The 15,684-nt window shown below is 38.4% G+C and overlaps 1 protein-coding gene across 4 annotated transcripts in view; it reads left to right on the top strand.

Moving 5' to 3' along the window:
- ACAP2 (ArfGAP with coiled-coil, ankyrin repeat and PH domains 2) overlaps nt 1-15,684 on the top strand; it is a 67,532-nt gene that overhangs the window by 9,851 nt on the left and 41,997 nt on the right. For all 4 annotated transcript variants that reach the window (XM_074877494.1, XM_074877492.1, XM_074877493.1 and 1 more), the window contains exons 2-4: nt 9,459-9,516; nt 12,179-12,298; nt 13,616-13,669. In XM_074877494.1, coding sequence (XP_074733595.1) covers nt 9,459-9,516; nt 12,179-12,298; nt 13,616-13,669 — 232 coding nt within the window. The remainder of the gene's footprint in view (nt 1-9,458; nt 9,517-12,178; nt 12,299-13,615; nt 13,670-15,684) is intronic.

Raw genomic sequence — 15,684 nt, 5'->3', positions numbered from 1 at the left:
TTTTTTTGAAAATATTTGCAGTTGATTTGAGATGAAAAATGTTTAGTATGTAATAAAAAAAGGATATGTGAGCTTCTGTTTGATTGAGGAGTAGCTTACCTGCAATTAGTGTCGATAAAATGGAATCCAAGGGTCTTTAAAATCTCCTGATGACTAAAAGCAGTGGGAGAAAAGATACTAAATGTACCCAAAGAATATTTAAACCTTTTCCAGGGTTGTGGGTGTACCATATGCATTTTGTAGTTTTTATGTTACAATATTCCAAATGCCTATTTTTTTTTAATAGATCACCCATTATCATTTGAGAGGAATGAAGAGGAAAGGAGACTGGCTTTTTGAAATGTGAAAACAGTAAATTTGAGGAAAACACCAATACGTTGTGTTTCTGTATTCTACTCCTAATGCTTATGCACTCTGTTATCTTGAGATTAGATTCATTTGACTGGATGCTTCAGTGAAAGGCATAAAGGCAAACAAAGACTGTTTCTTTGCAGTATGAGGGGGCGATAAAACTACACAATAACACTATTAATTTATGTGTAAAATACACTTAAGGTATCTGAGTGTGAGATACATGTATGTACCAAAAAATTCAAGTTCAGAATTTGTCTGTTGCAACAAAGCTGCAACCTCCCCTCTGAGCATTCTGATTTTGTGAAAGTGTATTACCAAAATATTCAGCTTCTGAAATGGACAAAAAGGGTAAATAATTGCTGAGGACTCAGTCTTCCTAGCAAACCTGAAACTTTCCTCTGGTTTCGGTAAAGAAGATCCACCTGATATAACTGGAATTGTAGAGAGTTAATGGTCCTTAGCTCTTCTGAGGCATGGGTGAGCTCTTGTTACAAACGCTTTGCCATCTTATGGTGGTTTGGACACAACAGTACAGATACTGCCTTATTTTTCTGAAATCAAAGCAAACACAAGACTCATGATACCTGTAAAAAATGCCCTTTGATTAGAGTACTCTGTTCTCCAGTTGCCTCTAATTTATAGGAGGTTTTCTGTGCAGGTGGTTAAGTCTTAGTGTATCAGTTCTGAACATAACGATACTGCGAATCCTATACTGGGGGAATCTAGTGATATTTACTTTTTCTGTTTTTCAGCCACTGGTGCCCTGTCTGATCTATTGGCTGCGTTTGAGGTGCATAAGGGGTATCTCTTCAAATCAGGGATTAATTTCTCCATTCTTCCTCTGATTGTTATTACTTACAGCTTTTAAAAGAAAAGCTGTCATGACTCCTTAGCATCTGACTAGGAACTCTAGATCTTGAAGCTAATAGTTAGGGCGTAATGTTTAGATGGAGGGATGTCCTATCCTTTGCAGTTGGTTGCTTGATGGTTATATTTATGGTTCCACTTCCTGACCTTACTACATATTTGAGTTTTCAAATGTTGAAATCCTTCATTCCTTCTGCTAGTTCTGTGTTCAAACTCCTGGGTAGTTGCTGAGATTTAAAAGATTAAAGCAGCCCTGTGATGTTTGCAAGTTTTCAGCAACAAGAAGTTTCTGCACAGCACCATCAGTTTCTTGAGCTTGTTTCTGTTGCCCTTTTTTGTTGCAACATCTTGATACTATAGTCCTACTTCCTTATCTGTTAGTAAGTCCTCCTCAAAAGCTTTTGACTCATTCTTGAGATGTTGGAGTTACCTGTCCTGCACAACTTTGACTTGTATTGTGATGTTGTTGCATTCTTATCTGAGTTTAGCAATGTAATCAACTTCTTGTCTGTGAAGCTGTCATGGTCACCATTGTGTCCCCATCTTGTTAACAGCTGTCCCATAATGAACAAAAAACTTAAATTGAAAGATGAAGAAAATCCTGCTTATCAGAATCTTAGTGGAAGAAAAGGGTTGCTAATTTCCTGCTTAGGCTTACTAACTATCAGGCTCTCCTGGGGTAAAAAGGCTTAGGGAAAAAATATTAGGCAAAACTGTTGAGAAAAGAACACTGTTGGGCATTTCTGGCAATTTACTGCAAAAGAGTTATGAGAGAAAAAACTTGAGAATTTAGGGCCAGCAGGTAGCACAGATGTCCTTACAGACTCTGTATGATACATTAAATGCTGCTTCAAGTTTAGTGATAATCAGTTTGACTTTCAGCCATGTTTATTAAGTGCAATAGAACTTCTTCCTTTTTGAAGACAGAGTTGTTTATAATGTTCATTATCTTTTGAGCCATGTGTAGTCCCGCAGTAAAGAACAAATCAAGTGCAGCATGTGTCTTAAAGGGATCTGTCCGGTTTCTTTGTTTGTTATATCAAAGACCATATGAATTACTGAGGATGAACTAAACTTTGTAGGTGAAGTTGCTTGTAGGTACCAGTTTTTAAAGTCAGACTTCTGCTTTAATGATTAAGTGAATTCAGTAAATACCCTTTTCTTATTTAATTCGATTATTTTATAAGAAGAGAAGTCTGACTTGAGAAGAATAGAAGGATGGCTCTTCTAATATGGAGAACTTGTTTATTTTCTCTGGGGAAATTAGAAATGTGGATAGTGCTTGCTATGGACCTGAGAAAACTTGGCTTATTCATCAACATGATAATCTTCAGTTCAGGAAATGCATTTCCATATTTCAATCCACCAAGCTCATAGAAAATTTCTAGGATTTTGGAGTGGGGGTGAAGGGAATGTCACATTTTTGATTCAACGTTCTGCTGTTCACGTTGTGAAGCTTTTCTAAGCTATTGATATAATGTTTTGTGGCAATGACTGAAGAATTAATAACGTAAGGAGTACTAGCATGACTGAGGAAGTTTATCTCAGCATGTCAGAGAGCATTCTTCATCTGTTCCTCAGCATGGAGGAGCTCTGTGCCAGCAGGGAAAAATTTCTGTGGTGCCAAACCAGGACTTCAATGGGCTCTGTGACAGGCTGCAAGAGCCTTCTTTCTTCAGACCATATTAATGGCTATGACACATCTCAAAGTTATAAAACTCTTTTTGTATGTATTTGTGCTGTTATCCAAGGTTATTAGGCCTTACTGTTCAGTACATGACTTCTTTATCCACTGATATGTCATGTTTCTTTTTTAATCTGTGGTTGTCTGATGCCATTATGTATGTACCAAATGTATTACTTGTTAGCATGTTGGTTAAGATGCCTTTAGATACCTTTTCATATCTAACTATAGATGAAGGAAATCAAATGAAATACACAGTCATTGGAAGGAGCAGTTGATATGCTGGGGAGGGTAGGTCTGCCATTCAGAAGGACCTCAGCAAGGTAGAGGAAAGCACTGGTAGAAAGCTCTTGAAGTTTAACAAAGACAAATGTGAAGACTTCCTCTGAAAAGGAACAGCCCCATGCAGCTGTACTGGCAGACAGGGACCTTTGCGTCCTGGTGAACAGCAAATGGACCATGGGCCAGCAGTGTGCCTGTGCAGCAGTGGGAACTGGCAGTGTATCAGGCTGCATTAGCAAGGGCATAGCTGGCAAGTTGAGGGAAGAGATGATTACCCTGTATTTAGCTGTCATGAGGCTCAGTCTGGAGTGTTATGGCCAATTTGGGGCCCTGATGGTAAAAGAAAAATAATACCAGAATGAAGGACGTGCTGCTAAAGGAAACTGGAATGGAGTACATGGAGTTCAAGGAGGGGATGAGGGCTGTGGCCTTCTTTAGGCTAAGAAGGCTCATGGAGGATCTAATTGGTGTCTTCAGTTATCCAGTAGATTATAGAGTTCAAGTAATAAGTATAGGTGTGGGGTTTTGTTTTTAGGTGCACAGTAGAAAGAGATGATGATTGAAAGATGCAGCAATACAAATGACATGCACTGAGGGTTAAGCGTGGGAACAGGTTGCCAAGAGGGGTTGTGTTACTTCCATTCTCATTCCAAGTGGAGAGGATCAGGAGTATTGGTTATAAAGTAGTTATAACTTGCTTTGAGTGGAACAGCATCATCAAACTATTCCCTTTTCAGTGTTTTTGCCATAGCTGTGTTATGTTACAGCCTCTTGTAGGTGAAATGTGTGTTGATCCTTGGGTTTTTTTAGCAGAGAGGGCAGACAAGGTGTGGAGGCGTGATGTGTGTCTCCCGTAGAACTGACTGTTTACTTGTTTGGTACAGTATTGCTATTTTGTCTGTGAAGTTCACAACAGATTTCTATTGGAGGACTTTGGCTGTCAAAATTATATTTCTCTGTACAGTGGCATTAGTCATGGTGTTGTGTGTGTTCCCCTCAGCAGTTAGTCTGTGACTGTTTCTAAACTAATTTGTAAGTGGTTGCTTAGCATCTGAAGCGTGATACCAAGGTGCAACTGCTGTATGTGTGGAGAGAGAGAGCGAGTGATCCAACCAATTCAGTGAGCAAGTATGGTATCTTATGTGGTATACCTGCGTTTTAATGTGCCTTTACGTCATGTTTACAGCTTGTAGTCCATCCTCTGATTAATGTCTACTGGCCTTTTTGCTGTCTGTCACCTGAGAGGCTCTGGCATAGAGGAGGAGACATTCCCGTAAATCATGAGGTGCATATTCTTATCTTGCACTTCTGTATCTCATCCTATTTCCAATTTTTCACATTCAGTAGTACTTTTTTTCAAGTTGTCTTTCAGGTGTTTTGAAGTTACCTTGCTTTGAAATCTCTCATATAATAAGGAACTTAGTGACTGATACACTCCTACTTCCCTCAGTCACTGAGGATGCTGAATGCAATCACTGGCAGGAGTGGTCCATAAGCAACTCCACTGCTCATTTTGTTTGTCTGATAATTGGGATCAGAAGGATTAAAAGCCACTATCTTGCTGGCCTTTTCATCTGAATCAGGGCAGCACAGGTTGAAACAACTCTCGTTTCACATAAAGCATGAGTGCTTGGTAATTTTGATATGGTTTGATTTTTACATACATCTAGAACCGTGATAGCACTGTGGGATGCAGAGATAGCTTGCAGCTAATCTCTGCTAGTGTCTGTATTGGGGTTGTATTTAACACGAGAGTTAAAATGATCAATTGCTTTTACTTTAGCCAATTATGAACCAGCTTTATCCAGCTCTGGTCCTTGCAATTAGTGAGCTGTACATATCTTGGTAAATGCTTTTCAGTTTTCCTAATGTCCTTAAAGTTTAAAATGAAATGCAATTGAAGAGGACAAAGGGGAGTTAATGACAGTAGCATTTGCTTGTTGGTTCGTGTTCAATGTTTATGCTGGCGGTGGAGCGTGGTAATGCTTCTTTATTTACTCTTCTGATACACAGCTGGTCTCATGAAATTATACTACAGTAAGTGAAAGAAAATGTGAATGTAGTCATACTTGAGTACGTGTACTTAAATACTTTTGATTTAGCTATTGATAATTTGTGGCTAGTCTTGCATGTCAACTTTATATTGTTGAACTGTAGTGGATGTTAGTTGAAAGGACATGTCATCTACAGTGAAGTCAAAGCTGTGCATTAAGGGGCTGTTCTGCATAGAATACATGCAAGTAGGAGAGCTGTGTCTTTCCAAGATTTGAAGACAAGACATTAACAGTAGTGCTGTTGAAATTGTGATGGTGAGAATCTGTTATTCCCATTTTATGAGTCCAAATACATGAATGTCTTCAGAAGTCCCAGTCTGAATAGCAGTTGATTTTTGTGTACTTGTTCCTATTCTGAAAGTATATTCAAGAGGTGAATCTAAGATTTAGGTTTTAAACTTCCCTCAATTAAAAGTTTAAAACAAAAAAACCCCAAAAAATCCCAACCCCCCCCCACCCCAAAAAAAACAACCAACCAAAAAACAAACTAAGGGAAAATACTTTATTAATGGGCTTTTATTTTTTAGAATGTAGTGGGATGTGTTAAGTCTAGAATTAACAATAATTAATTGTTAATTATCCGTAGCATCTTTGACTTCTCCCAATTTGTTATTTGTTAGCATCTAATTTATAACGACTAGCGATTCCAGCCTCCTCGCTTTCAGGAACACAGTCTAAAAATGCAGGCTAGAACACGATGAATGAGTGAAAGACTAAAGGCAGGATGTGGCTTCGATGACAGTTAGATACCATTTGAAGAACAGCTGCCTTTAAAAGCATTGACCATTGCCACCTTTTACACTGTAAGAGTAAACACACCAAGGAGATGCTTGTCTGTGGCCATAGGGTGCTTGGCAGTGTGTAGTGGTTTAGTCCAGAGTAAGTTATTTCATTAACACGTGTCTGCAGCTCGTGGCCTGAGTGACCAATTCTCTTTCTAGAGGAGAGTTGAGCTGTCATCTTTCTTTTGGTCCCTGGGACTCAACCTTAACCTGGAAGCAAGCCTTTCACTGGTCACTTAAGGGAAGTGCTGTGATGGGCACCAGAGAGTTCAGCTTTCCTTTGTCGTATGCTGGGCGAGGTAACTGGTGACATTATCCTAATTTAAAAGAGCTGCTATGTCCGGTCTTGAGTTTTCTTCCATCATCTTCTATATTCCTCCTGCACTGCAGCTGCGGCTGTGCAGGAAGACCTATCTAACAAACTGAACAGTGTTTTAGTAGGGGAGGTGGAGGAGAGGAGGAACAGCAGAGGAGAGAAACACATTCCTGAGAGTCCTTGTTACAGAGCATGAAGAGTACGGGAGACTGCCCATTTATAAAAGTTGTCCTCCACCCTTAAGCAGCTGTTCTGGTTTTGTGCGTTGCTATGCAATGTTTGAACATCTCGAGAAGCCACAGATGTTTGACTGATTCATATACTGAGGCAGATTTGATCCTTGTTCCTAATGCCAGAGCCTTCTGGCTAAGATTACCCTGACGCAAACCCTGCTCTCAGCTCCCACCTCGCTATGGAGCAACATTTTTGGTACATGTCAGGTCTGGCATTTGGTCCTCAGCTCTTTCATGACCGTTTCCTGTGTTTATAGCTGGAGATTGGGTCTTGGCTGTGGACATGAAATTTACTTGGAATTATGATAGTTTTCTGTGAACTTGAAGTAATTCCTGACACAGATGTTTTAGAGAGAGAAATGCACCTTTGTATTCTGTGACTTCAAAAAGTATTGAATTAAAAAAAACAAGGATAGCATTAGCATAGCACAGCTCAGATCAGCTGTTCTTGGTGTATGCCCTAACCCAGTATGAAGACATATTTTGTGGCTAAATGGTGTTAATGCATTATTAGATGTACGTATCTGTATTCTGATAGTCTGAGGGCATCCTCTCTGTTGTTCTTATGTTGTAATCCAGTGTTAGTCTAATACTGTGAATATGTTTGCATGAGAATAACTTTTATACTAGTTTTTATATGATGGAAACAATGAAAGTAGCCAGTTCTGTGCAAAGAAACAAGGAGTCAAAATGGGTTTTTACTGGAACCTAACAGCTGTTTGATCCATATCCAGCTGTAGGGCCCAGATGTGCCTTCCCTCCATCATGTGGTGAGAAATAGCCCAGAGAACAGGCCTGGTGCTTTAGGGGCCTGTGGTCATTCAAAGATGATTGACAGTGAATCAGGTGGTGGAGGGGCTGTATGTCTCCTTTCTTCCATGAAGATCTCTTTCTGCTTTGCTTTATACTTCTTTCTTGACCTGCCCCTCATCTTTTCAGTCTTTTGATATTCTGTTGTTACTTCTCTTTCAGTTGAGCTTATTCTGTCTTAAAATTTTCCCCTTGGAATACAGCTTTAATTACTGAGCAGATGTTGTCTTCATTCTGCCTGCTCTAACTGCCTTTGTCTCTCTTAATCTTGAATCTTAAACTTTTTAGCTCATTAAGTCCTGTGGAGCTAGAACTCTTTGCTAGTTAACGGTACTAAAAAAAAATAATATTCTTATCAGATCTCGCTGCAGTTCTGTAAACAAGCTACTTAATCATGCTTTTATGTTAATGCCAAAGAAACAAATAAAAATTGGTTGCACTGTGATTATAAACAAACAAACACAGAATTGCAGTCTAAATATTGAGATACTTTTCCTTCCTTTGTTTTTTTTTTCTCTGTAATGCTCTCTGAAACAAGATTTAACTCTGGAAACTTAAATGAAAGTTAATCATTTATGGAAGAAAATAAAAGTAAAATTGATGTTGCCTGAAATACTTCATGATCTGAAGGTATAGAAGAGGCAGAAGCCAAATTGTAACTGTGCAAGAATGTGCTTAGATATAAAACCTAGGGTATAACTGTGGGAATGCCTTTAGATACAAAAACTGGAATGCAACTATGTGTTAGTGAAATCTGCAAAAAGCTGGGAATGTCATGCTCAATGTTTGAGAACTGCAGGCAATTGGCAGTGTTTTTCAGAACTATTCTTGTAAAAACTGCTTTTCCTGAGTTTGGGGCCTGATCCAGTCTTTTTATTTTTTTGTTCTTGGCTTGAACTCATGTGAACTAGAACAGAATTAGCAAGAGACAGTAAAGCTGTGGTTCTGTGTACTCTCTCCTCAGTGGTAAAGCTGGCTTAAGAAATTCCTGCTCCAAATTGTACTTCCCTGCCTGTCTCACTTTTTCCAGGAAGCGTTTTTTGTAGGAGTGAAATCTGAAATGTATCTGATCCAATTTTCCAAAAAGCATTACAGAGAACTTCCTATTACTTTTTTTTTTCCCCAAGGCGGACCGCTACTGGTGAGCAGTGTGGCTCTGTGAACAGTTATGCTGCAATGACTGAAAGAATGAGGCATCCTGTGATGGGAACAAGGGATGGGAATAAAGCTGTTCCTACCAACCTCTGTGTAATATGAAGTCCCAGCCCCACTGAAGAGATTTCTGCAGTGTAGCATTCGTTGCCAGAAATTAGTACAGTGAAGCTCTCAAGGCAATAACCTGATGCAACAGCAATGGTCATGAACTCTCTGACCAAAGTGCTGTTCTTTCTCAGTCTTCTCTTGATTTTTTTGGATAGTGATAAGCAGGGAAGGGAGGTGTCAAAGGAAACATCAGCTCTCAAGCAAAAAGTTATGCTTTAGAAATGCTTCGTGAAAGCAACTTTTACTGGCAAGTAAAATTTGGCTGACTTGAGAGTTGCAACCAGTCTAGATGAGAGGCAAATGATATAAACAACTGTGCCATCTGAACTTACTGCTAAGTCAGTTGACTCATGGCAAATGCTCTATTTTTTGTAATCTCATTGCAAAGTCATTCATTAAATAGCTGTAGGTTTGCAGGTCTGAGCCAGGAGAGTCACCAAAAGAATTGCTTAAGAAATTTCACTCAGACTTTTAGTTTCTTTCCTTTGTTATTACCTTCAAACATATAGACTAGTGGCTATACAAGAATAGAGGAAACCTATTTCAATGTGACAAACATTAGGATTAATAAAATTTCATCTCAGATCTTTATTACTAAGCTATATGTTTTATCACTGATGTAGTTTTTCTTTTTACTGTCAAATTTTCTGCAATTCTTATGGTTCTCTAAAATCTATGCCATTTTATAGTTGAAATTTAAGTGAAACAGTGATGGAAATAAATGGGTTAAATGAACGTGTCCCTGCCCCTTCCTCCCAGTCCCAGAGTGTTTTTGTGTAAAGTTTTACAGGAAAACATTTTTTAACCATGCAGGGCAGCTTTAGAAGAAGTAGAAGGAGATGTGACAGAACTGGAACTGAAACTTGACAAGGTAAGCTTTTTAATTCAACAACGTCTGTACTGAAAAATATAAAAAGATGTGTTTAGGTTTTGTTTTAAAGTTCACAGCTGGGAAGTGGCAGTGGCTGACCAAGCGTTCTGCTCTTGCAGAGGGAATGGGTCTGGCTGGAGCGTGCAGCTGGGCCTCAGAGACCCAAGCTTGAGTAACAGCAGCAGCCAGCGCGAGCTCACGTTCTCCCCAGCTGAGGGTTTGGATTGTGCAATTCCCTCCTGACTCTGTGGCCTCCTCACACTCATGTGACGGCCCCACAGTGGGGCCCGCATGCTAAGTAATTCAGCTTTCATGTGAGTTAAAAGCCAAGGGTTGGCCATCCCTGCACTGAGAGCTTATGTTTTATGACAACTGCGTACTGTGAGGACATCTGGATGCTCTTTGTGTTAGAGATTTGTCTTTAAATCAGTGCTTTCTGTCTTTGGTAGTCTGCAGCATGGTCACAGCAGGATAGGTGTATATATATATCCTTTATTTTCATCTGGAGGACCATCTACTGTAAAATTCATCCTGCTTTCTGTCATGCTTTATGCATGTATATAAAAGGTTATATGTAGCATCTTTTCAGTGCCTCACAATCCATTTATTGGTCTCCTAAACAGTAGTATTTGGAGGCTTTTATTCTTTCTTTGCTAGTATTTTGAGGGTGGCTTATTTTTGTTTTACATCAGTAGAAAGTCTCATTTCCTTAGCATTTTATGCTAAATGTTTAAAATTATTTTTGGCCTGTGTTTTAATATGGTAGGCAGATGTCATTTATTCACCTCCTTAGCTACTTCTTGAATATGAACTTTTGTTCCTGGAGCTGTGAGTTGGCTGATGAAAGATAGAGACAAATAAAGTCGGTGTCAAATGTAGTGTTAAGTCTGAACACTTTCTGTTACTTCTTGTAATAATATTTCTAGTTTTGTAGTTAATGATGTGTAACCATTTGCTTTTTCAAAATAAATTTAAGATACTTAATTTTGATTTGGTGTCAATTTTGGTTAAACTGGTGGGTATAAGACACGTTTTTACTGCAGGGGTGATGAATCTGTTGATAGATTAAACCATGTAAGTATTTAAAGGATCTGAAAAATCTGTCTTGGAAATTTGTGTTTTCCACCAGTCTAAAAAGGTAATTTTTGGGGAACAGAATTCTCAAATTCCTTAAGGGGCATTATTCAGGGCCTTGTCCCCACCCTCTTGCAGGAGGCCAGTGCCAAATATACCATTCTATCATGTAAAAGCTATAATTGTAGTATTACTCTCTGTCCTGAGACAGTATCCTAGTACTAATTAAAACAAAAATACCCCAAACCATTTTCTCCCCTGACAAGAAAGCAAGTACACAAGGTATTTAATTAGTTTAATTGTAATGTAAAGTGGTCTAGTATAATGCTTAAGATGAAAGTCAAGCTTCTTGTGTGAGCTGAAGTAACTATGGCCTGAGGGTAGTGATTTGTTTAGACTTGGTTGGTAACTTCTGCTCAGTTATTCATATTAAACTTAGTTTATTGTCCCACAGTTGTGACTTCAGGCTAAATTATCTGCATTTTTTTCCCCTCTGGAAGAAAGGATGCTGGGTTCAGGATTGTGAACAAAGCAAAAGTGAACGAAAAAAGCGTAATGTTGATAGTGATTTTTCTGTCCATTGTTCAATCAACTTGGCCATTCATTGGTATGTGGGAGATGATGCTTAGATTTCTTCTTTGCGTAGGAGGATCTGAGTCAACATAAAAATTACTGGATAAATCAGTCAGGAAGGTCACTTGGGTGGGTTCCTTGCCCCAGCATAGGATCAAGTACTTCAGTGTTGTTCTTCATGAAAATCTGTCTAATGTCCTTGAAAAATCCTTCAGAGACGAAGGTTTAATCTTCTGATTTTATTCTCTGTTTGGTTTAGAGTGGGGGAGCTCAGGTTTAATATGCCTTCTCTCACGAGAGCATCTTAGTGATCACACTAATCATTCTTTCTTTCATTAATAGCTCAGTGCATAAATGGTTCAAAAAGAAGGATGATACTGATAGCCTTCATATCAGACTCTGCAGTACCATGATAGCTGAGGTGCTGATCTAAGCACTGAGTGGTAGGGATAGAAACCCATCAGAGGAAGAGTAGTCTGTTGTATGAGTGAAAACATGATTGATTTCACCTTCTGAGATGTAACCATCTCTGTTCAGTTGTGCTTTGTGCAGATGGCCTTGTGCTTTCCTTGGCTGTATTCTGAGTGTTTCAAGATGAAACTGGTGTGGATTTGTTTTGGGGTTTTTTTTGGCTTAGAAACCACAAAACACTTAATTTTCTTGGATTCTAATGAGTTATGTTTTAGTTGCTGCACTTTTGGCCCTCGTACAGCCCCCTCTCTTGAAATATGTGCAAAATCTCAGTTAACAATAAAGCAAACAAAAAATAATTTTAAAGAATTTTATAGAGTAGTAACATTCTCAAGGGCATATCAGTTGACCTAGAGTAGTATTTTTATAGCTATCACTGTACAATAGAAAGCTTTTCATAGAATGCAGGGCTCTGTAAATTTAGAATTCAACTTCTGAAATCTTTGTTTCCTAGACTTAACTAAACTTAGTGTGTTTCATGTTTATACGGTGGTGTAAAAAACAAAACAAAAAACTTCCACTTGTCATTTTCTTCCTCTTTTAGCTGGTGAAGCTTTGTATTGCAATGATTGATACTGGAAAAGCATTCTGTACAGCCAACAAGCAGTTCATGAATGGAGTTCGAGACCTTGCACAATATTCCTGTAAAGATGCATTGGTTGAGGTAAGCTCTTTTAAGAGGTGAAAATGAAAGGAGAAGAGCATAGTTTAGAAAGGGTAAAATATAACAGTTGGCAGGAGAAGTAGTTGAAGTTTATATTATTATTTGCATTTTTGCTCCTTTGAGATGTCTTAGGAGTGAGCTTTTTTTGACTGTGGTGCACTGCAAGTGTCTGTGCTGCTTAGTTTCAGGTTTAACCTGCAATGGCAAGGGTTTTCCAGATTCCAGAAAATATGTAATTAGGTTAGGAATAGTCATCTTTGAAGGAGTGAAGAAAGTCAGGTTGGGGCAGTGAACAGCTGCCCTGGTGACTTCGCTAAGTAAAGGGATTCTAGTCATGAGATCCTAAGTGTCAGTTCTCTGCAACTAAATTCCCTGAGTTGATCTCTTGGGTCCTGCAACTGCCTTTTTCTAATACATAGAAATTTAAATTTTTAAATGTACAGAGCCCATTTTGGTGGTGTAACCTCAGACTGATGTCTTGTTAGACTAATTTGGAACACCTAGTATTTCCTGTCTCTGTTATTTTGAAATGAGGTATGAAATTGTCTAATACGCAGGTGTAGTTGTGTGCACATCTCTGTATATCAGCTATATTTAATGTGTATTATGTAATAGAACACCAGTTGCATGTATGCATCTTCACAGGCATTATCTATTTCAGCTAGTGTGAACTTTAGTATAGTCTGTGCAACTGAAACTGTTATCTGGACATCTGCTTGCTAGAAATGCAGTGCGATAGCAAGCTAGTAAAACTTACATTATTTGATTCTAAGTAGGTTTTTTGTTACACTTGTGTAAGCAATAGGCAGTCACCCAAATATATTGGGGATAGTTGTTTTCTAACTGTGTTTGAGACATCGATTCTACAGATTGATGTTGCTAAGCATATCAGCTGTAAGGCAGTAGTTCCTACAGTAAATCTGTGTGTACTGATGACTACAACATGTTAACCAGGTTTTTGGAGTTAAGAGTATTAAACATTAATAAATATGAAATAGTGTGGTATTAAATACTGTAAATTCATGTGTTAAATTAAGTGAACTTCCCAGAGTTAAGTCAACTTAATTTGAATTTTTCCTGCTTTGCTTCAGTTTGGTCCTTTATATATAGGCAGTAACATTTTTGTTGCTTGTAATTTTAATAGATTTACTTGATATTACCCCCATGTCCTCCTTCTAGTATAATGGTTTTAGTTTAATAATCATGTTAAGGAAAATGAATTCCTAAGTTCTTCACTGAAAGCTGTAAATCTCTGAAACATTATTTGCATGCTGTGTATTTAGTAGGCCTTAAACCACTTTGTTTTTCTCTTTACAGACCAGCTTGACAAAGTTCTCTGACACCTTACAGGAAATGATCAATTATCACAATGTAAGTATTTCTAGCTGAAACGTGATACTGATAGCTTACCTCCAGTTATATCTGATAACAGAATAATGCTAAAGCTTTTCTTGTTGATGGCATTTACAAAGTCATGGTTTAAGTGGTATTAAATACCTCTGATTTTATACTTGTAAATATTTATATCTTGTTTATGAAGTATTTATAATTATCCCTTTTCTGCAGATTTTTATCTCACTTTATTTTTTTGTTTGGAATTTGCTTTGCCAAAACCCAGTGCTGTAAAACAGAGTCAATGCTGGATTGTTTTATCATTTTTAATCAAACTGATGGGCAGCAGTGACAAACTGTGAACATCTTTCTTTGCTGGACTGAAACAATGATTACCTTTTCCATAACTTCTACATTTTTTCCTATCCTTTATAATGCACAAAATGAAGCACCTCTGATTTGTGTGTAGTTTTCTTTTTGGAAGTACGACAGATTTAGACAAATGTAGAGGATTTAAGACTAATGGTGATTTTTAGCATGTCAGACTTCATCAGAAAGCTCAGTTTTGCCTGGATTGAAAACTGATTTATTTTTTTCTCCTCTGAAGAGTTTAGTCTTGTATCCTAAAAGCCACAGGGATGTGTTCATTCTTCTATTTTTTTCCCCTCTTCCCTTGTCCTCTACTGCTTTTCTTTCATTTTCCAGCAAATTGCTGGAAAGCAACTGAAGTGTCTCCAAAGTGCTTCAAATATACAGGGCACTTAAATTTTTTTTTTATACCACTGAGAGTTTAAAATGTGGTGAGATACAGAGAATGCAGTTCAAACAGCTTTAGCTGAAATTAAGATTTTAGCATTAACTTAGCTTCCTAAAACTGTTTTATCGGGCATTTTTTGAAAATGCATGCTTTTAGAAGGGAAGGGAAACAAAGGGAAGCAGGTTAATAGTGTTGAGTTGGATTTCCTTTCCATTATATGAGGTGTATATATCTACACCTCATATAATGAAAACTGTAAAGAGGACAGTAAATGTACAGTGATACTTTGATGGTAGAGAGAAGCTAGTGCAATGGTTCGAAGCAGCAGTAGTGGGAGAAAGTGTTACTTTCATGTCAGTGATTTCTGCAGATTAGATTGAGCAGATGAATCCAGTTGGCTGTCACTGTTTTACACTCTTGATGGCACTTCTTGCTGCTGGTTACCCTCTTAACTGTGTCTTGGCTATGTGGTATATGCTCTTTTTGACACATCTGACCTAGGTCCTATATTCTTGCTGCTGTTGTTCTACGTGATTGTGGCTTGCAGTGCTTTGGTAAAATTTGGCACAGCACAACTCTCCCTTTAGGGCAGTTTGAAGGCAGAAAGCAAAGAGCAAGCCGTATTAAAAGAAATTTTACGTGCAGATCTAAGTAGGACCACTCTGAGTTCTGTCCTGCTTTTTCTCCCTTTACTTCCTTGCTGTGCTCAAGCATAGTGTGTATAACAGTGGCTTTTACGAACAGTCACAAACATAAGAAGCGTGAGGGATGTTACGGGGTTCTTATGTAGAGCTTTGCCAGACATGTTGTCATCCTGCATTGCTTTTTGTGAATCTGCTTAGTTCAGTAGGACTTACTAGCTCAGAGTGTCAGCTCTGTTGTTGACTGAGTTGGCAGGAGAGGCATCATGAGTGAGAAGAAGCTAGAGGAAGAAAGAAAGGGGTAGGAGATGGTCCCTCTGCGATCTGGATGACTGTCACTTTTCTGCTATGAGGCTTTGCTACAAATAAGGCTAGGAACCAGACTAATGCAGCATCTTCACTGATTCAGCAGTGGGGGAGTAGCTTTGACAGTTTACAGCAAATAGCAGCTTTTGTAGGCTTGGTTTGGAGTGTTGGAAAGGCTCTACATCTAGTCAGATCATGGTCTGGGCACTTTTTTCTGTTCTTTTAGGGCAAAAATGTGTATGTGTTTTTCTGCCTAGCACTTTTTTCCTTTTCATTACTGTAAGTAGAATTGCAAGGCTCATATTTCTGGGAGTCCACAAATCAGTTGAGTTCCCATCTGGTTATACTTT

Source organism: Strix uralensis, chromosome 9 (genome assembly GCF_047716275.1).
Source record: "Strix uralensis isolate ZFMK-TIS-50842 chromosome 9, bStrUra1, whole genome shotgun sequence".
Classification (NCBI taxonomy): Eukaryota; Metazoa; Chordata; class Aves; order Strigiformes; family Strigidae; genus Strix; species Strix uralensis.
The sequence above is the reverse complement of the archived record's forward strand: the minus strand, read 5'-3'. Positions and strand labels throughout refer to the sequence as shown.